The following is a 22,658-nucleotide window of genomic DNA, read 5'->3' as shown; positions in this document are numbered from 1 at the left end:
TGTCGGGCCGGGAGGCGGGTTGCTATGCAACATCTGTTAGGCGGCCCCTGGGCCTCCGGGCCTACACTGTCTGGGCCTACATTGCCCCCCGGGCCTAATACCGGACAAACCAATTTAGCCCAATGTACTGGGTGTCCCGGCCAAAGATACTAGAGGAACAAGATAGACCACTCAACCCTAAAAACCGTAGTGTGTCATGGCGCCATTTTAGTCGGCAGAAACTTGCAGAAACATTTAAAAAGAAAAATAACAAAAATCTGTGAAATGATAGATGAGATATATTCTGGATTTTAATGGTGTCATCACACATGCTGTTCCCCCAAAACACTGATTACACTGCGAGAGGCGTAACAGACGGCAGGTTTTGTCTACTAAAATGGCTCCTTTGCGGACTACACTTCAGTATAGGCAATTTCAACGGAGTGGTCCATCTTGTTCCTCTAGTATCTTTGTTCCTGGCTAATATGGGACAGTTGGCAACCCTACCCACAGTGCTCCACTCCCCCACTCTGCCAATGTCAGGCCTGGCAGAAGCCCAGGTCAGAGCTGGCTGCCAGGTCATTGTCCCAGTACCTCTCTCCCCCTCCGGCTGTCTGAATCCTCGGGCTCTCCACCTTCTGCCTCCTGCAAGCCTGGCAGCTCTTGCTGAGGACCTCATGCCCCTTCCATGTTGACCAACATCACTCAGACCTGCCAATGTCCCTCCTCACTGCAGTACTGAGGGAGATACATACAAAATGTTGGAGTAACTCAGCAGGACAGGCAGCATCTCTGGAAAGAAGGAATAGGTGACGTTTCGGGTCGACACACTTGTTCCTTCCTACACAGTACTGTAGGTGTGTCTTGTTACTGGAGGTAGTGTTTTTATTTGGATAAGAAGTTGTTTTGAATTCTTCCAGTGTTGTTGGGCCACACAAGTGCTGGTGAGGGTGCAGAGAAGGTTAACCAGGATGCTGTCTAGAGTTGGCTTTAGTGGAGCGGCCATTTTGGGAGAGAGGTCGTGTTGAGGCAAAGTGCAAAAGAGGTTTTGGCTCGAGAGGCTTTGTCGAGAAGGGCTGAGGAAAGTGAATCAGCTCCAAGCCTGGAGATTGAGCAGCAGCTGGGAGCTTAAAAAGGAGCTGTTGGGAATAAATGAAGCAAGTTTGCAGGATCACATGATGTGCTGTAGCTACATGATGTGGGAGCTGGTTGATGCCTTGCTGGGTCCTGGTGACCACATCTGCTGTAAGTGTTGGTAGCTCAAGGACCTCAGGCTCAAGGGTGATGACCGACCGGGGATCTGAGCTTCAAGCACTGTGTCACATCAGGGGCACGGGGGAATGTCCTGGCCGCTGTGTTCCTGGGGGCAGTCACACCCTTACCTGCAACAGTGGAACAAGGCTGAGGGAAATTGAGCAGCTCGGGACTAAATTAAAAAGCAGAACAATAGAGGTAATAATCTCTGGATCGCTGCATGAGCCACGAGCAAATTGCCATATGGTCAAAGAGATTGAAGTGTTAAATGCGTGGCTCAAATTTTAGAAGATAGACACAAAATGCTGGAGTAACTCAGCGGGACAGGCAGCATCTCTGGAGAGAAGGAATGGGTGACGTTTCGGGTCGAGACCCTTCTTCAAATATTAGTGTGGAAGAAGTGGGTTTGAATTAGTGAGATATTGGAAGGAGGGACGTGTTGTGATGGGACAGACTTGTGCTGGGACCAGAGACCTGACAAATAGCAATAACAGCTTTTGAATTTAGTTTGTTCTACCTATGTCATTGGTACCCACATGGACCATAGCAACTGGATCTTTCAGGCATGTGAACTTTCCGCGTTTCCGCGTTTCTGAAATCCATTTTCCGCGCTTTATGCATGGAAATTAGTAGCAACAACGTTGTGGGCTTCACAGAGTGGTGGCTGAAAGAGGATCAAAGCTGGGAGCTGAGCATACAGGTGGGCAGAGGGGGTGGGGTGGCCGTTCATAAGGAATGATATCCAGTCCTTGGCAAGGAACGATATAGGATCAGATGATGTGGAATCCTTGTGAGTCGAGTGTAAAAACACCCTGAGGGGAGTCGTATACAGGCCTCTGAATAGCAGGCAGGATATGGGGTACATGTTACATCAGGAGATAGTAAAAACGTAAGAAAGGCCATGATACAGTGGCCGTGGGGGATTTCAATATGCAGGTGGACTGAGATGATCAGGTTGGGACTGGACCCCAAGAGATGGTGGAGTGGCTGTTACTAAGGAAAAGGTGCTTTGGAAGCTGAAAGGTCTGAAGTTGGATAAGTCACCAGGGCCAGTCGTACCACACACCAGGGTACTGAAAGAGGAAGTTGTGGAGGCATTAGTCGTGATCTCACAAGAATCACTAGAGTCAGTTATGGTTGCAGAGGACTGGAAAATCGCAAATGTAAATCCACTGTTTTGGAAGGGAGTGAAACCATAGAAAGGAAACTACTGGCTGGTTAGTCTGACTTCAATGTTGTCAAATTGGAATTCTATGAGGGAGTAACAAGCAGAATAGACAATGGAGAGTCAGTGGATGTTGTTTACTTGGATTATCAGAAGGCCTTTGATAAGGTGCCACACATGAGACTGCTAAACAAGATGATAGCCCATTGGTATTAGAGGGAAGATACTAGCATGGATACAAGGTTGGCTGGGTGGCAGAAGGCAAAGAGTGGAAACGAAAGGGACATTTCTGGTTGGCTGCCGGTGACTAGTGGTGTTCTGCAGGGGTCGGTGCTGGGGCCGCTACTGTTCACGTTATATGTTAATAATCTGGATGATGGGATTGAAGGCTTTGTGGCCAAGTTTGCAGGTGATACGAAGATAGGCGGAGGGGCAGGTAGTGTAGAGGGAGCAGGGAACCGGCAAAAGGTTGGGAGGTATCACAAAATGCTGGAGTAACTCATCAGGTCAGCCAGCATCTAGGAGAAATGCTGCCTGACCTGCTGAGTTACTCCAGCATTTTGTGATACCCTCGATTTGTACCAGCATCTGCAGTTACTTTCCTACTGGATAGGTTGGGAGAGTGGGCAACAAAGTGGCAAATGAAATGGTCGGCACGGACTCAGTGGGCCGAAGGGCCTGTTTCTCCACATGCAGCTTGCAAAGTGGTTTGGCGGAATAGGGAGAGGTTGAGTGAATGACCTGGTGCGTATGACTGAGAGTGAAACATGCACAGTGAACAGCTGGAATGTTGACCGCAAGCACAGGTTTGCCAGCTCACTGATCCAAGGGGCAGAGTTGGCAAACTGGAGGTCAGAGATCAGATCTGACTGTGGGAGCTGTGGAATTTAAATGCGGTTAATCAGTCATCCTCACTCACGAACAAGATCGCGTCCAACTGGGCAGGAAATGCCCCCAAAATAATCAGAAACTGCAGAGGAAGTAACTTGGCAATAGACAAAGAAAATGGTGGCAATGCACAAAGGGTCAGGCAGTCCCTGTGTAGGAATGTCAGGCCCTTGTTGTTCCCCCCCCCCCACCCCATGTCTACATTTAATTTAGTTTATTGTCAAGTGTACCGAGGTACAGTGAAAAGCTTTAGTTGCGTGCTAACCAGTCAGCGGAAAGACTGTACATGATTACAATTGAGCCATTTACAGTCTACAGATACCTGATAAAGGGAGTAACATGAACAACATTAAGAGCAAGAAATAATGTTTAGTGCAGTGTGCACTCCGCTGGGTGTTGGAGCGGAGGATGTGAGCAGCAGTAAGAATAAGGGGTAGGCCATTTAGAACGGAGATGAGGAAAAACTTTTTTAGTCAGAGAGTTGTGAATCTGTGGAATTCTCTGCCTCAGAAGGCAGTGGAGGCCAATTCTCTGAATACATTCAAGAGAGAGCTAGATAGAGCTCTTAAGGATAGCGGAGTCAGGGGATATGGGGAGAAAGCAGGAACGGGGTACTGATTGAGAATGATCAGCCATGATCACATTGAATGGCGGTGCTGGCTCGAAGGGCCAAATGGCCTCCTCCTGCACCTATTGTCTATTCCTGATCCAGTTTAGAGATATAGCATGGAAACAGGCCATTCAGCCCACTGAGCCCATGCTGACCAGCAATCGCCGCACATTAACACTACCCCACATGCACTGGGAACAATTGTTTGACATTTTATACCAGGCCAATTAACCTACAAACCTGTACATCTTTGGAGTGTGGGAGGAAACCGGAGCACCTGGAGAAAACCCACACAGGTCACGGGGAGAACGTACAAACTCCGTACAGACAGCACCCATAGTCAGGGTGGAACCCGGGTCTCTGGCGCTGTGAGGCAGCAGCTCTACCTTTGCGCCACCGTGCCGCCCCAGCATCTCCACACTGTGGTGGGGGGGCGGCGGTCTCCACCTCTGCAGATGCTGCCACATTGCACTGCTCTCCCTCGTGGGTATTGTCCTGGAGCCCACGCATCAGTGAGTTCACCCCTCAGTGAAGAAAGCCAATGGAATGTTGGCCTTCATAACGAGAGGAGTTGAGTATACGAGCAAAGAGGTCCTTCTACAGTTGTACAGGGCCCTAGTGAGACCGCACCTGGAGTACTGTGTGCAGTTGTACAGGGCCCTGGTGAGACCGCACCCGGAGTACTGTGTGCAGTTGTACAGGGCCCTTGTGAGACCGCACCTGGAGTACTGTGTGCAGTTTTGGTCTCCAAATTTGAGGAAGGATATTCTTGCTATTGAGGGCGTGCAGCGTAGGTTTACTAGGTTAATTCCTGGAATGGCGGGACTGTCATATGTTGAAAGACTGGAGCGACTAGGCTTGTATACACTGGAATTTAGAAGGATGAGAGGGGATCTTATTGAAACATAAGATTATTAAGGGGTTGGACACGTTAGAGGCAGGAAACATGTTCCCAATGTTGCGGGAGTCCAGAACAAGGAGCCACAGTTTAAGAATAAGGGGTAGGCCATTTAGAACTGAGATGAGGAAAAACTTTTTCAGTCAGAGAGTTGTGAATCTGTGGAATTTTCTGCCTCAGAAGGCAGTGGAGGCCAATTCTCTGAATGCATTCAAGAGAGAGCTGGATAGAGCTCTTAAGGATAGCGGAGTCAGGGGGTATGGGGAGAAGGCAGGAACGGGGTACTGATTGAGAATGATCAGCCATGATCACATTGAATGGCGGTGCTGGCTCGAAGGGCCGAATGGCCTCCTCCTGCACCTATTGTTAATTGTCTATTGTGTATTGTCTCACCCTCCCGTCCCCTTGCAGCTGGTGAAGTCTTGCAATGAAGGGGCCCACAAGATGGAGAGGACCGAGCAGATGTTCACCATCCAGACACAACTGGAGTTTGGCAAGATCAAGGTGTGGTGCCCAGACCCATGTGGGCAGTCCATAACCCTCCTGGCTCAGCCCCTCACCCCCACCCATCCCCATAGCCCCCTCTCTCCCGCTCCCAGCCCACACCCCCTCATCCCCACCTGCTGTCACCCCCTCACCCATCCCCAGCCTTGCCTCACCCTCGACCACCCCACCCCCTCCAAATCCAACCCCCTGCCCGTCCCCACACCTCCCTCTCTTTCACCCCAAGCCTCACTCTCTCCATTATCCCCCCCTCACCCCCCCTCTCACCCCGCACCCCTCTCCCCCACCCCTGGACCCTCCCCCCCCACCCAGACCAGCACCCTCCCCGTCACCCCTCCCTCTCCCCCCCCCGCCCCCTCCCCCTCACCCCTCCCTCCCCCCCCCCCCCCCGCGTGCTGTGCGCCCCCACATTGTGTGGTGATGGCCCCGTGTGTTGCAGGGCTTCCCGCTGATCTCCACCTCGCGCTGGCTGCAGAAGCGTGGGGACCTCCTCACCTTGGCGGAAGAGTCCGGAATCTTCAGCAAAGTGTTTGGGAAACAAACCTGCGTCCTCTTCCTCTTCAACGATGTGCTGATCATCACCCGCAAACGGAGGTAGCCCCCCCGAGACCCCTCCCCCATGGGTGAGGGGGCGGGGGTGAGGGTGTGGGTGTGGGTGTGGGTGAGGGTGAGGGTGAGGGGGTGTGTGTGAGAGGGTGTGGGTGAGGGGGGCGGGGGTGAGGGGGGGCGGGGATGTGGGTGAGGGTGAGTGTGAGGGTGTGGGTGAGGGGTCAGGGGTGAAGGTGAGGGGGGCGGGGATGTGGGTGAAGGGGGCGGTGGTGTGGGTGAGGGGGGCGGGGGTGTGGGTGAGGGGTCAGGGGTGAAGGTGAGGGGGGCGGGGGTGTGGGTGAGGGGGGCGGGGGTGTGGGTGAGGGGGGTGGTGGTGTGGGTGAGGGGGGCGGGGGTGTGGGTGAGGGGGGCGGTGGTGTGGGTGAGGGGGGCGGGGGTGTGGGTGAGGGGTCAGGGGTGAAGGTGAGGGGGCGGGGGTGTGGGTGAGGGGGGCGGGGGTGTGGGTGAGGGGGGCGGTGGTGTGGGTGAGGGGGGCGGGGGTGTGGGTGAGGGGTCAGGGGTGAAGGTGAGGGGGGCGGTGGTGTGGGTGAGGGGGGCGGTGGTGTGGGTGAGGGTGAGGGTGAGGGTGTGGGTGAGGGGTCAGGGGTGAGGGTGAGGGGGGCGGTGGTGTGGGTGAGGGGGGCGGTGGTGTGGGTGAGGGGGGCGGTGGTGTGGGTGAGGGTGAGGAGGGCGGTGGTGTGGGTGAGGGGGGCGGTGGTGTGGGTGAGGGGGGCGGTGGTGTGGGTGAGGGGGGCGGTGGTGTGGGTGAGGGGGGCGGTGGTGTGGGTGAGGGGGGCGGTGGTGTGGGTGAGGGGGGCGGTGGTGTGGGTGAGGGGTCAGGGGTGAGGGTGAGGGGTCAGGGGTGAGGGTGAGGGGGGCGGTGGTGTGGGTGAGGGGGGCGGTGGTGTGGGTGAGGGTGAGGGGGGCGGTGGTGTGGGTGAGGGTGAGGGGGGCGGTGGTGTGGGTGAGGGGGGGGCGGTGGTGTGGGTGAGGGTGAGGGGGGCGGTGGTGTGGGTGAGGGTGAGGGGGAGGGGGAGACTGGCCCACTGACGTTCTCTTCCCGTGGCAGTGAGGATTGTTACGCGGTGCAGGACTATGCCACGTTGGACCAGCTGGAGGTGGAAGCCCTGGAGAACAGCGACTCGCCCCACTCCCCCCCCCGGCAAGGCCACGGGGGGCAGCAGCCCCTCCAGCCACCTCTTCAAGATCACCATGAAGAAGAACAGTGCCGGGGAACTGGTGCACCTGGTCTTCGGCTCAGACTCGCTGTGAGTATTTCTGGGGCAGAGGGAGCTGTGTACCACCCTCACAGCTCCGGTCCCCCCACCACCCACCCCCCTCCCTCACAGCTCCGGTCCCCCCCACCACCCACCCTCCCTCACAGGTCCGGTCCCCCCACCACCCACCCCCCTCCCTCACAGCTCCGGTCCCCCCACCACCCACCCTCCCTCACAGCTCCGGTCCCCCCACCACCCACCTCCCTCCCTCCCCCACAGTTCCGATTCCCCCCCCACCACCCACCCTCCCTCCCTCCCTCCCTCCCTCCCTCCCTCCCTCCCTCCCTCCCTCCCTCCCTCCCTCCCTCCCTCCCTCCCTCCCTCCCTCCCTCCCTCCCTCCCTCCCTCCCTCCCTCCTTCCTGCTGGAGCTCTTTGAGGCGGTCCATGCAGAGGGAAGGCTGTAGATGTTGTTCACCTAGACTTTCAGAAGGCCTTGGATAAGGAGCTGCACGTCAAGCTGCTCGGGGAGATGAGAGCCCATGGTATTGAAGGGAAGATACTAGCACGGATAGCGGGGTGGCTGGATGGCAGTAGGCAAAGAGTTGCAATAAAAGGCACTGTTTCAGGTTGGATGCCAGTGACTAGCGGAGTTGTGAAAGGGTTGGTGCTGGGGCCGCTTCTCTTCACGTTGTATATTAATGATTTGGATAACGGGATTGAAGGCTTTGTGGCCAAGTTTGCAGATGATGCTAAGATAGGTGGAGGGGCAGACAGTGTAGAGGGAGCACTGACTCTGCAGAAGGACTTAGACAGGTTAGGAGAGTGGGCAGAGAAGTGGCAGATGAAATTCAGCAAAGTGCGGAGTCATGCATTTTGGTAAGAAGAGTAAAGGCGTAGATTATTTTCTAAATCGAGAGAGAATCCAGAAATCAGAGGAGGTTTGCAAGAATGATTCCAGGGATGAGTGGGTTAGCATATGATGAGCGTTTGACAGCACTGGGCCTGTACTCGCTGGAGTTTAGAAGGTTGAGGGGGAACCTCATTGAAACATACAGACTAATGAAAGGCATAGATAGAGTGGATGTGGAGAGGATGTTTCCACTGGTGGGGGAGTCTAGGACCAGAGGTCACAACCTCAGAATTAAAGGGCGCACTTTTAGAAAGAGGGTGAGGAGTAACGTCTTTAGTCAGAGGGTGGTTAATCTGTGGAACTCATTGCCACAGAGGGCTGTGGATATTTTTAAGGCAGAGATAGACAAATTGTTGATTAGAAAGGGTGTCAAGGGTTATGAGGAGAAGGCAGGAAAATGGGATTAGGAGGCAGAGATCAGCCATGATTGAATGGCAGAGTAGACTCGATGGGCTGAATGGCCTAATTCTACTATAACGTGAACTTGTGAAGGAGGTGTCAGTGGCCTTGTCCAGTGGCAGTGGGAGAAGGTGGTCTCTTCCTCTTTCACCTCATTCTGGAGTAGTTCACAAGTTGTAGGAACAGAAAGGCCATTTGGCCCATCAAGGCTACTCCACCATTCAATCATGGCTGATCTATCTTTCCCTCTCAACCCCATTCTCCTGCCTTCTCCCCATAATGCCTGACACCCGTACCAATCAAGAATCGATCAATCCCTGCCTTAAAAATATCCATTGGCGAAGCTTCCACAGCTCTCTCTCTGAGCACGCTCTGTAACCAAGTGTCTGTGGTCCTCCAGCTCCAGACTTCCAAAGATGCATGTTCCTGAGTGAACCACGTTCTCTCGGCACTGTCCCAAGTGGCTGCCCTGTTGCCTGGGGAGTGGTCCCTGGCTTTGGACTCCAGCTGCTGGAAACAATTTCTTGGCTGATCACAACGTTTCACTGAGTTATTCTAACCAGGGATACAAGCACATTCTCTTCAGTGTCCTTGTTTAGTTTCGTTTACTAATGTCAGATGCACAGCGCAATGCTTTTTGTTGCCCGCTTTCTAGTCAGTGAAAAGACCGTACATGATTACAGTCGAGCTGTCCACAGTGTACAGGATGAAGGGAATAATGTCTCATGCAAGAGGTATAATGTTTAGTGCAGGTGCAGGAGAATATTCTGTACACCAAGGCAAGCTGCACCTTACGGTACTTGTTGGTGGTATCTCATCAATGATCTGTACCCTGTCTCCGATCCCTGCAATAAAACCAACATTCCAGTTCAGTCTAGTCTAGAGATACAGCCTGGAAACAGGCCCTTAAACCCACCGAGTCTGAGCTGACCAACAATTCCCTGCACACTAACACTATGCCACACACGAGGGACAATTTACCATTTTTACCAAAGCCCAAATTAACCTACAGACATTTGGAGTGTGGGAGGAAACCGGAGCACCCGGAGAAAACCCGAGTGGTCACATGGAGAACGTACAAACTCCATACAGACAGCACCTGTAGTCAGGATTGAACCCGGGGTTCTGGCGCTGTGAGGCAGCAACTCTACCGCTGTGCCACCGCCTGAAATACAAAGCAAAAACATGTTGGAAATGCTCAGCTGGTCAGGCAGCCTATGAGGGGGAAACAGCATCAACTCCAGCCAGATAATTCATGGGACGGGAATGGGCTGTAGTTGTGGAGGTTCAGGGGGGCTGGGGATTTTGGTCAGACGCTGCCACTGTCTGGTTATCAGAAGCATTGCAGGCGCGCGGGGTCTCGGGTGCCTGTCTGAATGGTTGATGCCAGGGATCTCGGGGATGGGGAGAGTATGGCTGAGCGGGGGGGAGGGGGGGGGATGGCATTGTATGTCCGCAGAGTTGGTCACGCCCATGTTGTGTGTGTGTGTGTGTGTGTGTGTGTGTGCGTGGTCCTTGGCGTGTGGAGATGAGTGAACCCCCCACTCTGTTTCCACAACAGGAGTGACCGAGCTCGGTGGATCGATGCTCTCCTGAAGAAGGACGATGACCACATCAGTAAAGAAGGTGAGTGATCGGCGGGTCATAGAAACATAGACAGTGGGTGCAGGAGTAGGCCATTCGGCCCCTCGAACCAGCGCCACCATTCAATGTGATCATGGCTGATCATGTAAAATTAGCACCCAGTTCCTACTTTTCACCATACCCCTTGATTCCTCTCGCCCTGAGCTAAATCTAACTCTTGAAAAGATCCAGTGAACTGCCCCCCACTTCCCTCTGTGGCAGAGAATTCCACAGATTCACAACTCTCTGGGTGAAGAGGTTTTTGATCATCTGGTCCTGGACTCCCCCAACCAGGTTAGTGGCAGCTAACGCACACTAACCTGCCCAACCGGGTTAGTGGCAGCTAACGCACACTAACCTGCCCAACCGGGTTAGAGCAGCAACTAACCTGCACTAACCTGCCCAACCAGGTTAGTGGCAGCTAACGCACACTAACCTGCCCAACCGGGTTAGCGCAGCAACTAACCTGCCCAACCAGGTTAGTGGCAGCTAACACACACTAACCTGCCCAACCGGGTTAGCGCAGCAACTAACCCACACTAACCTGCCCAACCGGGTTAGTGGCAGCTAACGCACACTAACCTGCCCAACCGAGTTAGTGGCAGCTGCAGTTTTAGAGATTGGTAGATTCCTGATTAGTACGGGTGTCAGGTTATGGGGAGAAGGCAGGAGATCGGGGGTGAGATGGAGAGATAGATCAGCCATGATGGAATAGACAATGTGCTGAATGGCTTAATTCTGCTCCTAAAGCTCATGAACTTCCACTGCAGAGTAATGGCACTGCCTTGCCACAGCCCCTACAGCCTCTAATGGCACTGCCTTGCCACAGCCCCTACAGCCTCTAATGTTCATCTCCTGCTCCCTAATCCTCGCCACTACATTCCCCTCCCAATCTCGCAGCATCCTTCCTCCTGTCTGTCTGCACTCTGCTTCGATGGGGCAGTGGGTGGAGCTGCTGACTCGAGACCCCGAATTCCATCAGTCTGCGTGGAGTTCCCACGTTCTCCCAGCGACTGCACGATTGTCCTCCGGGTGGTCCGGTTTCCCCCACATCCCAAACACGTGCGAGTTTGTAGGTTTATCGGCCTCTGTAAATTGTGTGGGGAGTGGAAGGGAAAGTGGGATAACAGAGGACCCGTGTGAACACGATGGGCAGCATGGACCATGGTCAAAGGGCCTGTTTCCATGCTGGATCATTAAACCAAAACTAAACTCTCCCTTAGACCAAGTCAACGCTGCACTGAGTTTTGTTGTTTTAAAAACAAAAGTTTTCACTTCATTATTATTATTTTAATTTTTTTCTTTCATTTTGGTAATAAATATTATTATTTCCAACGCCGCATTGTTGGAGCCTATCACAGGAGAGTCATGTTCACAATGATGGCCATGTTAAAGCAGAACTCAAGAGTCACGCTGATTACCCACAGTGTTAATCATTCACTGCCAGTCCCAAAGTACACGTTGCCTGACCTTTGCAGCAGAATCACAGTGAACAGCAGAGAGCTGGCACCCACCCTCTCTGAGAGATGGTCCAGAGAGAGGGAGGGGATGGGATGGGAGGGAGGGAGGGGACGGGAGGGGGAGGGAGGACAGGAACTCTTGCCACCTGATGCCAGGCCGACAGGGCACGGAGTAGTGCTGCTAACATTGTACTGCCAGAGGGCGTGGACCTACTGGCAGCAGAATCACAGTGAACAGCAGAGAGCTGGCACCCACCCTCTCTGAGAGATGGTCCAGAGAGAGGGAGGGGATGGGATGGGAGGGAGGGAGGGGACGGGAGGGGGAGGGGAGAGGGGATGGAAGGGTGGGAGGGGAGAGGGGATGGAAGGGTGGGAGGGAGGGGATGGGAGGGAGGGTGGGGGAGGGAGATGGGAGGGGGAGGGAGGTGCGTTCTACTGTTCTACCCTGTCACTGTTGGCGTAGGCTGCTCTGTGAAGGGCCAGGGGCATTTTGTTGGGTTAAGGAGCTGAGTGGGTGACGTGCTGGTTCCTCTTCCCTTTGGCCAGGACTGCAGCAGGTGGAGATCACCAAGACACACCTGGCCAAGCAGCCTGATGAGCTCTCGCTGCAGCCGGCTGACGTGGTGGTCATTCTGCAGAGAGTGGACGGTAGGTGTGGGCCAGTGGGGGCGGTGGTGTGGGGGTGCGGGGTGGGGGCGGTGGTGTGGGGGTGCGGGGTGGGGGCAGTGGTGGTGTGGGGCGGGGGTGCGGGGTGGGGGCGGTGGTGGTGTGGGGTGGTGGTGTGGGGCGGGGGTGTGGGGGCGGTGGTGGTGTGGGGGCGGTGGTGTAGGGGCGGGGGTGCGGGGCGGTGGTGTGGGGGTGGGGGCGGGGGTGCGGGGCGGGGGGGGCGGTGTGGGGGTGGGGGTGCGGGGCGGTGGGGCGGTGGTGTGGAGGTGGGGGCGGGGGTGCGGGGCGGGGGGGCGGTGCGGTGGTGTGGGGGTGTGGGGGTGTGGGGGTGGGGGCGGTGGTGTGGGGCGGTGCGGTGGTGTGGGGGCGGGGGTGCGGGGCGGTGGGGCGGGGGCGGTGCGGTGGTGTGGGGGTGTGGGGGTGTGGGGGTGGGTGCGGTGGTGTGGGGGTGTGGAGGTGTGGGGGTGGGTGCGGTGGTGTGGGGGTGTGTGGGCGGTGGGGCGGGGGCGGTGCGGTGGTGTGGGGGTGGGTGCGGTGGTGTGGGGGTGTGGGGGTGTGGGGGTGGGTGCGGTGGTGTGGGGGTGTGGAGGTGTGGGGGTGGGTGCGGTGGTGTGGGGGTGTGTGGGCGGTGGGGCGGGGGCGGGGCGGTGGTGTGGGGGTGGGTGCGGTGGTGTGGGGGTGTGGGGGTGTGGGGGTGTGGGGGTGTGGGGGTGGGTGCGGTGGTGTGGGGGTGTGTGGGCGGTGGGGCGGGGGCGGTGCGTTGGTGTGGGGGCGGTGGGGCGGGGGCGGTGCGGTGGTGTGGGGGTGGGTGCGGTGGTGTGGGGGTGTGGGGGTGTGGGGGTGGGTGCGGTGGTGTGGGGGTGTGGAGGTGTGGGGGTGGGTGCGGTGGTGTGGGGGTGTGGGGGTGCGGGGCGGTGCGGTGGTGTGGGGGCGGGGGTGCGGGGCGGTGGGGCGGGGGCGGTGCGGTGGTGTGGGGGTGGGTGCGGTGGTGTGGGGGTGTGGGGGTGGGTGCGGTGGTGTGGGGGCGGGGTGCGGGGCGTTGGGGCGGGGGCGGTGCGGTGGTGTGGGGGTGGGTGCGGTGGTGTGGGGGTGTGGGGGTGGGGGCGGTGGTGTGGGGCGGTGCGGTGGTGTGGGGGCGGGGCGGTGGGGCGGGGGCGGTGCGGTGGTGTGGGGGCGGGGCGGTGGGGCGGGGGCGGTGCGGTGGTGTGGGGGTGGGTGCGGTGGTGTGGGGGTGTGGGGGTGGAGGCGGTGGTGTGGGGCGGTGCGGTGGTGTGGGGGCGGGGGTGCGGGGCGGTGGGGCGGGGGCGGTGCGGTGGGGTGGGTGCGGTGGTGCGGTGGTGTGGGGGCGGGGGTGCGGGGCGGTGGGGCGGGGGCGGTGCGGTGGGGCGGTGCGGTGGGGTGGGTGCGGTGGTGTGGGGGCGGGGGTGCGGGGCGGTGCGGTGGGGTGGGTGCGGTGGTGCGGTGGTGTGGGGGCGGGGGTGCGGGGCGGTGGGGCAGGGGCGGTGCGGTGGGGTGGGTGCGGTGGTGCGGTGGTGTGGGGGTGGGGGTGCGGGGCGGTGGGGCGGGGGCGGTGCGGTGGGGTGGGTGCGGTGGTGCGGTGGTGTGGGGGCGGGGGTGCGGGGCGGTGGGGCGGGGGCGGTGCGGTGGGGTGGGTGCGGTGGTGCGGTGGTGTGGGGGCGGGGGTGCGGGGCGGTGCGGTGGGGTGGGTGCGGTGGTGCGGTGGTGTGGGGGCGGGGGTGCGGGGCGGTGCGGTGGGGTGGGTGCGGTGGTGCGGTGGTGTGGGGGTGGGTGCGGTGGTGCGGTGGTGTGGGGGTGGGTGCGGGGCGGTGCGGTGGTGTGGGGGTGGGTGCGGTGGTGTGGGGGCGGGGGTGTGGGGGTGTGGGGGTGCGCGGTGGGGGCGGGGGTGTGGGGTGGGGGCGAGGCGGTGGGGCGGGAGGGGGGCGGGTGAGGGCTCCAGACAAGAGCAGGTGTCTGGTCTCGGAGGTGCCCTGCAGTCAAGTGCTGATGATGACTGACGTTACTCAGTGAGGGTGTTGGGATTTTGGATGCCCTAAATAATCACGTGCCACGGGAGAGTTCTCGCTCCCCCCCCCAATCCCCCCCCCCCACTCCCCCCGCTCGCTCCCCCCGCTCCCCCCCCCTCCCCCCTCCCCCCTCCCCCCTCCCCCCCCCCCCCCATCAGTGCTGCCTCCTGGGTAGATGCCCGTGGGCCCCACCTGCTGCAGTAACACGCTCCCCTTCGTCTCGCAGGCTGGTACCGCGGAGAGCGGATCCGTGATTGGGAGAGAGGATGGTTTCCCGAGTCCTGCGCCAAGGAGATAACCAATCACATTGCGGTGCGACGGAACGTCCAGCGAATGGAAAGGCTGCGGATCGAGACCGACGTGTAGCCGACCTCTGACCCCGGCCCACCCCCAGCCCGAGACCCTGCCCCACCCCCACCCCACGGCCTGGCGCTAGGTCCCCTCTACACCAGGCCCTGGGGCACCCTGGCATTGACTCCCCCACCACAGCCGGGCATGGGTCCCTCTGTACCGGGGGTAGCATGGTTGGGCCTAGGTCTGGGCTTCCCTCTGTACCGGGGGTAGCATGGTTGGGCCTAGGTCTGGGCTTCCCTCTGTACCGGGGGTAGCATGGTTGGGCCTAGGTCTGGGCTTCCCTCTGTACCGGAGGTAGCATGGTTGGGCCTAGGTCTGTGCTTCCCTCTCTACCGGGGGTAGCATGGTTGGGCCTAGGTCTGGGCTTCCCTCTGTACCGGGGGTAGCATGGTTGGGCCTAGGTCTGTGCTTCCCTCTCTACCGGGGGTAGCATGGTTGGGCCTAGGTCCGGGCTTCCCTCTGTACCGGAGGTAGCATGGTTGGGCCTAGGTCCGGGCTTCCCTCTGTACCGGGGGTAGCATGGTTGGGCCTAGGTCTGGGCTTCCCTCTGTACCGGGGGTAGCATGGTTGGGCCTAGGTCTGGGCTTCCCTCTGTACCGGAGGTAGCATGGTTGGGCCTAGGTCTGGGCTTCCCTCTGTACCGGGGGTAGCATGGTTGGGCCTAGGTCTGGGCTTCCCTCTGTATGCTGCACCTGTGGCATCATCAGGCCATGCCCTTCGCCCGCCATCATGGCGTTGGCTGGGTGGCCTCCCAGCATCATTCCCAGCCACCACTAATGCCAGGGATGACTGTCGAAGGGGGTCCCAGCCCACATTTCTGCTTGGTCAGTACGTGTGCGGTGTTGTGTCCAGTCAACATGTCGTGCCAGAGGCAGCCGGCTGGCTTCACGTTGCCATGGGCCCTGTGCCGGTGATTGGAAGTGCTGGGTATTCCCACCACCAAGCTCACCGCTCGGCACCGCTACACTCACGCACTTTCACAAACGTAATCAGAAATGGTATTTTAACTCTGGGTGTGTGTGAACTCGACTCCTCCCTCCGTGATCCAACATAGCCCCAGGTCAGAGTCCTGGGACTCTGGTTTACTTCCATTACCTTGACCAGGGTTGGAGTGGAGATAGATTATTCATTCCAAAGCCAGGCGCTGGCAGTCTGAAACATAATCAGAAAGTTCTGGAAAATTCCCAACGGGTCAGACGGCATTGGAGGAGAGAGAAGCAGAGGTAATGTTGGTGTTGATGAGGGATCTGAGATGCTGACCCCACTACTGACTCCACAGAGTATCTCCAGCCCTGGGGCTCTGGACGTCCAGCCCGGCCACAGCCGGCAAACCCACTCCCATAGCCAACCTCTGAGGCCGACTTTGCAGGCCGGTATCTCGGCACCCTGGCGGCCTAGGCAGAACGTTCCGATAGTGTTGGACTCCACATGGAGACCATGGCCTCTGTCAGTCCAGCAAAGCAGATGATCTGGAAAGGCTGTGGAACCAAGGGCACCAGACCATCGGTGGTGGACCTGTGCCATAGCCAGAGCTTGTGTGGTCAGTGGGCACATGGAGGGTGCAGGTGCTCACACCCACCCTGCCCCCGCTCACACCCACCCTGCCCCCGCTCACACCCACCCTGCCCCCGCTCACACCCACCCTGCCCCCGCTCACACCCACCCTGCCCCCGCTCACACCCACCCTGCCCCCGCTCACACCCACCCTGCCCCCGCTCACACCCACCCTGCCCCCGCTCACACCCACCCTGCCCCCGCTCACACCCACCCTGCCCCCGCTCACACCCACCCTGCCCCCGCTCACACCCACCCTGCCCCCACCACCGCACCACCTCCCTGCCAACCAGCCGTGTGCCTGAGTGTATATCACCGAGACCTTGGTCTGCAGGCTGGTGGTGGCCAGGGCTGGCTGGTGGTGGTGGTGGTGGTGGCCAGGGCTGGCTAGTGGTGGTGGCTAGGGTCGGCTAGTGGTGGTGGTGGTGGCCAGGGCAGGCTGGAGGTGGGGGTCAGGGCAGGCTGGAGGTGGGGGTCAGGGCAGGCTGGAGGTGGGGGTCAGGGCAGGCTGGAGGTGGGGGTCAGGGCAGGCTGGAGGTGGGGGTCAGGGCAGGCTGGAGGTGGGGGTCAGGGCAGGCTAGTGGTGGTGGCCAGGGCAGGCTGGAGGTGGGGGTCAGGGCAGGCTGGAGGTGGGGGTCAGGGCAGGCTGGAGGTGGGGGTCAGGGCAGGCTGGAGGTGGGGGTCAGGGCAGGCTGGAGGTGGGGGTCAGGGCAGGCCAGGCATTCACTGGGAACCGGGGAAATGGGAAAGTTCTCCACTCTCCTATTCCTCTCCGATGGCAACTGCTGAATCATTCTCCCTGTGCTGTGTGACTGAACCAGTCCAACCACTCCAGGTTACTCAACAGGAAGGTTTGGGCATTGGGGTCACGTGAATGTGCTTCACTTTTGAATGTGTTTCATTGACCTGGCATCATCCAGAACCTGACTCTAAAGACGAGAGTGTTGTGGTGTAGGACAGGCCTGGTGCCTCCCTAGGTGAACCTTGTGTTGTGGTGTAGGACAGGCCTGGTGCCTCCCTAGGTGAACCTTGTGTTGTGGTGTAGGACAGGCCTGGTGCCTCCCTAGGTGAACCTTGTCGAGATTATTGACCTGTAACTCCACTCCTTCTGTCTTTTCGCTGCATTGGAATCTGCCAAATGTTTGTTAATTAAATGCCACAGATTCTGGATGATTTAAGTTTTTAAATAATGTATAAATAAATTTTAACCTGATATGACTTGATGGTTTTCTGATGCCCTGTCTCTGTTGCTGTGGGACTGATGAAGGGTCGGGCCAAAGGCGGGCAGACCCTTGGTTAGTTTTTCATTCAACATTGCCCTCTGTGATGCCTGCCAAGATCTTACAGCTGGAGCATCACCAACATTGCCAGGCAGGCATGGTGGCATAGGGGTAGAGTTGGTGCCTCACAGTGCCAGAGTCCCAGGTTCGATCCTGACCATGGCTGCTGTCTGTAAGGCGTTTGTACGTTCTCCCTGTGACCTGCGTGGGTCTTCTCTGGGTCACTCCTGTTTCCTCCCACACTCCAAAGACGTACAGGTTTGTGGGCTGATTTGGCTTGGTATAAATGTAAATGGTCCCTGGTGTGTGTACGATAGTGTAACTGTGTGGGAATCACGAGGCCAAAGGGCCTGTTTAAATGCTGTATTTCTAAACTAAACCTCTCACCGTCTAGTTGATGTTCACTCTTCCTTAGGCCATGCTCTCTGGGAAAGCTCCATCAGGGGGAGGGTGGAGACCTTTGCAACGAGTGAGTCCTTAAGCCTCCATCAAGACATGAAAGGGTTTAATTGTCATATGTACTGACAACTAATCTATGAAATTCTTCGTTGCTGCAGCATAACAGGTCTACAAACATCTTACAAATAGCGTAAAACAAACAAAAACTCAATAAATTAATAACTCCAATTAGTGCACAGTCTGAAGTTCTGAGTGCAACCACAGCCATTCCATAGTTAATAGATTAGGCACAAAATGCTGGAGTAACTCAGCGAAACAGGCAACATCTCTGGCGAGAAGGAATGGGTGATGTTTCAGCTCGAGACCCTTCTTCAGATCATCAGTCTCTGGAGATGCTGCCTGTCCCGCTGAATTACTCCAGCATTTTGTGCCTATTTTTGATTTAAACCAGCATTTGCAGTTCTTACGTACCTATTCATAGATTAGTGTTGTGCAGTGCTCAAGAGGGTGATGGTTGAAGCTGGTCTTGAACCTGGAGGTCATGGTTTGCAGACTCCTGGACCACCTTCATTACGTAGGCCAGGTAGGTGGTGTGGGTCTTTGATTGATGCTGGCTGCCTTTTAGATGCACCGCCTCCAATAGACCCCTTTAATGGTTGGGGAGGTCAGTACCCATGATGGACTGGGCAGTGGTGGGGAGGTCAGTACCCATGATGGACTGGGCAGTGTGTGGTGGGGAGGTCAGTACCCATGATGGTCTGGGCAGTGGTGGGGAGGTCAGTACCCATGATGGTCTGGGAGTGGTGGGGTGGTTAGTACCCATGATGGTCTGTGCAGTGGTGGGGTGGTCAGTACCCATGATGGTCTGTGCAGTGGTGGGGTGGTCAGTAAGAATAAGGGGTAGGCCATTTAGAACGGAGATGAGGAAGAACTTTTTTCAGTCAGAGAGTGGTGAAGGTGTGGAATTCTCTGCCTCAGAAGGCAGTGGAGGCCAGTTCGTTGGATGCTTTCAAGAGAGAGCTGGATAGAGCTCTTAAGGATAGTGGAGTGAGGGGGTATGGGGAGAAGGCAGGAACGGGGTACTGATTGAGAGTGATCAGCCATGATCGCATTGAATGGCGGTGCTGGCTCGAAGGGCTGAATGGCCTACTCCTGCACCTATTGTCTATTGTCTATTGTCTACCCATGATGGTCTGGGCAGTGGTAGGGAGGTCAGTACCCGTGATGGACTGGGCAGTGGTGGGGTGGTCAGTACCCATGATGGACTGGGCAGTGTGTGGTGGGGAGGTCAGTACCCGTGATGGTCTGGGCAGTGGTGGGGTGGTCAGTACCCATGATGGACTGGGCAGTGGTGGGGAGGTCAGTACCTGTGATGGACCAGGCAGTGGTGGGGAGGTCAGTACCTGTGATGGACTGGGCAGTGGTGGGGAGGTCAGTACCCATGATGGACTGGGCAGTGGTGGGGAGGTCAGTACCTGTGATGGACCAGGCAGTGGTGGGGAGGTCAGTGCCCGTGATGGACTGGGCAGTGGTCACCACATTTTGCACTCTCCATTATCTCTTGGGTGTTGGAGTTGCTGTTCCAGGGAGTTTACCGTAATGCAACCGCACAATATCTTCTCTACCGTATAACTGTGGAAGTTCAAGACATTGAATCCCTCGTTGGTCTATTGTGACAACAGGTAAATTGTATTGGTCAGGTCCTCACTGAGGTGGGAGTTCAGAAGCTCCATAACCAATTCTAAAGCATTTCATCACCACAGAAGTTATGCCACTGCTCGGTAGGCAGTGAGGCTCGTCATTTTAATCTTCTTGGGCACCAGTATTATTGATGCCCTCTTAAAGCACGTGGGAACCCCAGTCCTCAGTCATGAGAGGTTGAAGATGTTTGCAGAAACTCCAGCCAGTTAATATGCACAGGTTTTGAGCAGGCAACAGTGTACACCATCAGGTCTAGACTCTTCCCGAGGGTTCACCCGCTAAAGGATCTTCTGATGTTGGCCTCGGTGACTGAGATGATAATGCTATTGGCAGCTGTGGGGCCAGAGTAGGTACATCAGTGTTCACTCTGTTGAATGTATTGAGCTTGTCCGTGATCTTGAGCTGTCCCTGGTGCAAGCCCTCCCCAGCTCACCCTCCAGTTTAGTATTATTCCTGGATGAACCTGCATCAGTGACTCCAGGCCTGTTGATTGTTGACATAAACCATTCAAATGTACCTACTTTCACCGGTCCTAGAGAGATACAGTGTGGAAACAGGCCCTTCGGCCCAACTTGCCCACACTGACCAACATGTCCCAGCTACACTAATCCCACTTGCCTGCGCTTGGTCTATATGCCTCCAAACCTGTCCTATCCATGTACCTGTCTAACTGTTTCTTAAACGTTGGGATAGTCCCTGCCTCAAGTACCTCCTCTGGCAGCTTGTTCCATACACCCACCACCCTTTGTGTGAAAAAGTTACCCCTCATATTCCTATTAAATCTTTCCCCCTTCACCTTGAGCCTGTGTCCTCTGGTCCTCGATTCCCCTGCTCTGTGCATCTACCCGATCTATTCCTCTCATGATCTTATACACCTATATTGTCCAATCTGTATACTAAAACTCACGTTTGTTTGATTGTTCCTGAACTACGGCCAAAACGGTACACGATAGTGCAACAATTACAGGCCCACCTTACTCACCATCGTCCCTTTGGTGCTAATGGAAGAAGTTTCATCGAAATCGGTGTTATATTTTTAAAGTTTAAAGGAGGGGAGGGGAGGGGGGTGGGGGTAGGGGGGGTGGGTGAGAGGGGAGGGGTGGGGGTGGGGGGGGGGGGAGGAGAGGGAGCTGCACCAATGTCGGAGAGGTTTGGGCCCAGCGGGTCCACTTGGTCTATTAACAATATATCACAGTGCCATGACCAGTGTCGGACTGACAGAAATGTTCTCCTCATGACCCAGATGTACATCACTCCTGTCACCTTTGCAATTCCCTCTCCAGCCTTCTCTCTTCAAAGGTATTTTCTAAGCAACTACTTACATCCCAGTGGTATGGATATTGATTTCTCTAACTTCGTAACCCTTGCATCCCCTCACACTCCGACCCAACCCCATCCCATCCCATCCCAGTCATCACGCTAGTTTCACTGTCGTCCTGTTGAGTTTCACTGTCTATATCACTTGTTATCACTTTCCCCACAGCCAACAATGGACCATTGTGGGCTCCATGTATAGGAAAGAACTGCAGATGCTGGTTTAAATCAAAGGTAGACACAGAATGCTGGAGTAACTCTGCGGGACAGGCAGCATCCCTGGAGAGAAGGAATGGGTGATGTTTCGGGTCGAGACCCTTCACCTGGGCTCCACCTTCCCTTCATCATCATTGTTGTCTTTGATTTGTCCATTTACGTACCTTTCATTCATTGGTTCTTCATACCTGAAGAAGGGTCTCGACCCAAAATATCCCATCCATTTGTTCTCTGTACCTTTCTGTATCTCTCATTTCCCTCTCCTCTGACTCTCAGTCTGAAGAAGGGTCTTGACCCAAAACGTCACCTATTCCTTTTGTCCAGAGATGACTTTAACCAACCTTTCAGTCGCTGCCTACTTTTGTCTATGGCAGTTTAGTGTCGACATTTATGTGATACTGCTGCTGCAAAGCACCTTTGTCACACGTGCTCTGTGAATCACTTTGATGTAAGACACCACCAATAGACATGCAACACAAGACACAATGAGCAAGTTGTGAACAAGCTGGACCCAGGAATCAATCCCTGCATGTGGTAAGCATTGGAAGTTAAAGAAATGGAGTTGGTGAATTCAGAATCCTTTTATTGTAGGTTGAATACAATACAATGAATACAAATACTTCCATTAGAAAACCATGTATATACAACACACTAACTTGAATAAAACACAAATGACCTGATAATTATCCATATATTCATAATAGCACCTCTAGTTTATTCCTAAACTCCAGGGTTGGTGGTTGAGAGATTTTTAATCTCATTCTGTGAAAATCCAGTCACTTGTCATGAGATTGGTTTCATTTTCCTGTCATTCAGAGCACAAAATGTGAACACTGGAGAACTGAAGTGCATCAACACTCTGGAACAGGTTTATACGTGGAGTTGCCAGGGTTTCCTTGTGTAACTGCAAGCGAGCTTTAATTCCCACGCAAGTCTATACAAGGCCTGAACTTACCACACACTGATCACTCAGTTACTTTTCAATTCAGCACCTTCAGTAAGCTTCCACGAACTTAACAGGCCCTTTAGCCCGAGACCGCACCGACCAGCGTTCCCTGCACACTAACACACACCATGGACAATTTTTTAAAAACATTTATACCAAGCTAATTAACCTGCAACCCTGTACGTCTTTGGAGTGCGGAAGCAACCCGGAGATCTTGGAAAAACCCCACGCAGGTCATGGGGAGAACGTACAAACTCCGTACAGACAGCACCCGTAGTCGGGATGGAACCCGGGTCTCTGGTGCTGCAATCGCTGTAAGGCAGCAACTCTACCGCTGTGCCACCGTGCCACCCACATAATCTATTGGGCAAATGGGAGATTGTTCAACTCCACAAAGTCCCCCAGCTCCAGCCAGCTGCTTCTTGTCTAAGGCACGGGGGTCCAAGTCATTGGCAATGGTTGAGTGACGTGTATGAGGGCAAGGGTCCAATATGCATGAAAGACCCCCTGCTATCTGCCCCACTGTACAACCCCAGTCCCTGCAGTCAAGATCGAACCCACTTTAGAAAAGTGGGTCATTTCCCACGCCTTGGAGCCACGACTCTGTGAAAGCAGACACTGATGTGACACGGTGGCGCAGTGGTCGAGTTACTGCCTTATAGACCAAAGACCCGGGTGCTAACCTGACTATGGGTGCCGTCTGTACGG

At 56.2% G+C, this 22,658-nt stretch overlaps 1 protein-coding gene across 1 annotated transcript in view; it reads left to right on the top strand.

Moving 5' to 3' along the window:
* arhgef16 (Rho guanine nucleotide exchange factor (GEF) 16) overlaps nt 1–14,811 on the top strand; it is a 61,193-nt gene extending 46,382 nt beyond the window's left edge. The window contains 7 exon segments of the mRNA XM_078425160.1: nt 5,206–5,298; nt 5,738–5,892; nt 6,956–7,040; nt 7,042–7,154; nt 9,975–10,039; nt 12,043–12,144; nt 14,413–14,811. Of these exon segments, the coding sequence (XP_078281286.1) occupies nt 5,206–5,298; nt 5,738–5,892; nt 6,956–7,040; nt 7,042–7,154; nt 9,975–10,039; nt 12,043–12,144; nt 14,413–14,552 (753 nt within the window). The 3' untranslated portion in view covers nt 14,553–14,811.
* Nucleotides 14,812–22,658: the final 7,847 nt, after the last annotated feature.

This window comes from Rhinoraja longicauda, chromosome 30 (genome assembly GCF_053455715.1).
Source record: "Rhinoraja longicauda isolate Sanriku21f chromosome 30, sRhiLon1.1, whole genome shotgun sequence".
Classification (NCBI taxonomy): Eukaryota; Metazoa; Chordata; class Chondrichthyes; order Rajiformes; family Arhynchobatidae; genus Rhinoraja; species Rhinoraja longicauda.
The sequence above is the reverse complement of the archived record's forward strand: the minus strand, read 5'-3'. Positions and strand labels throughout refer to the sequence as shown.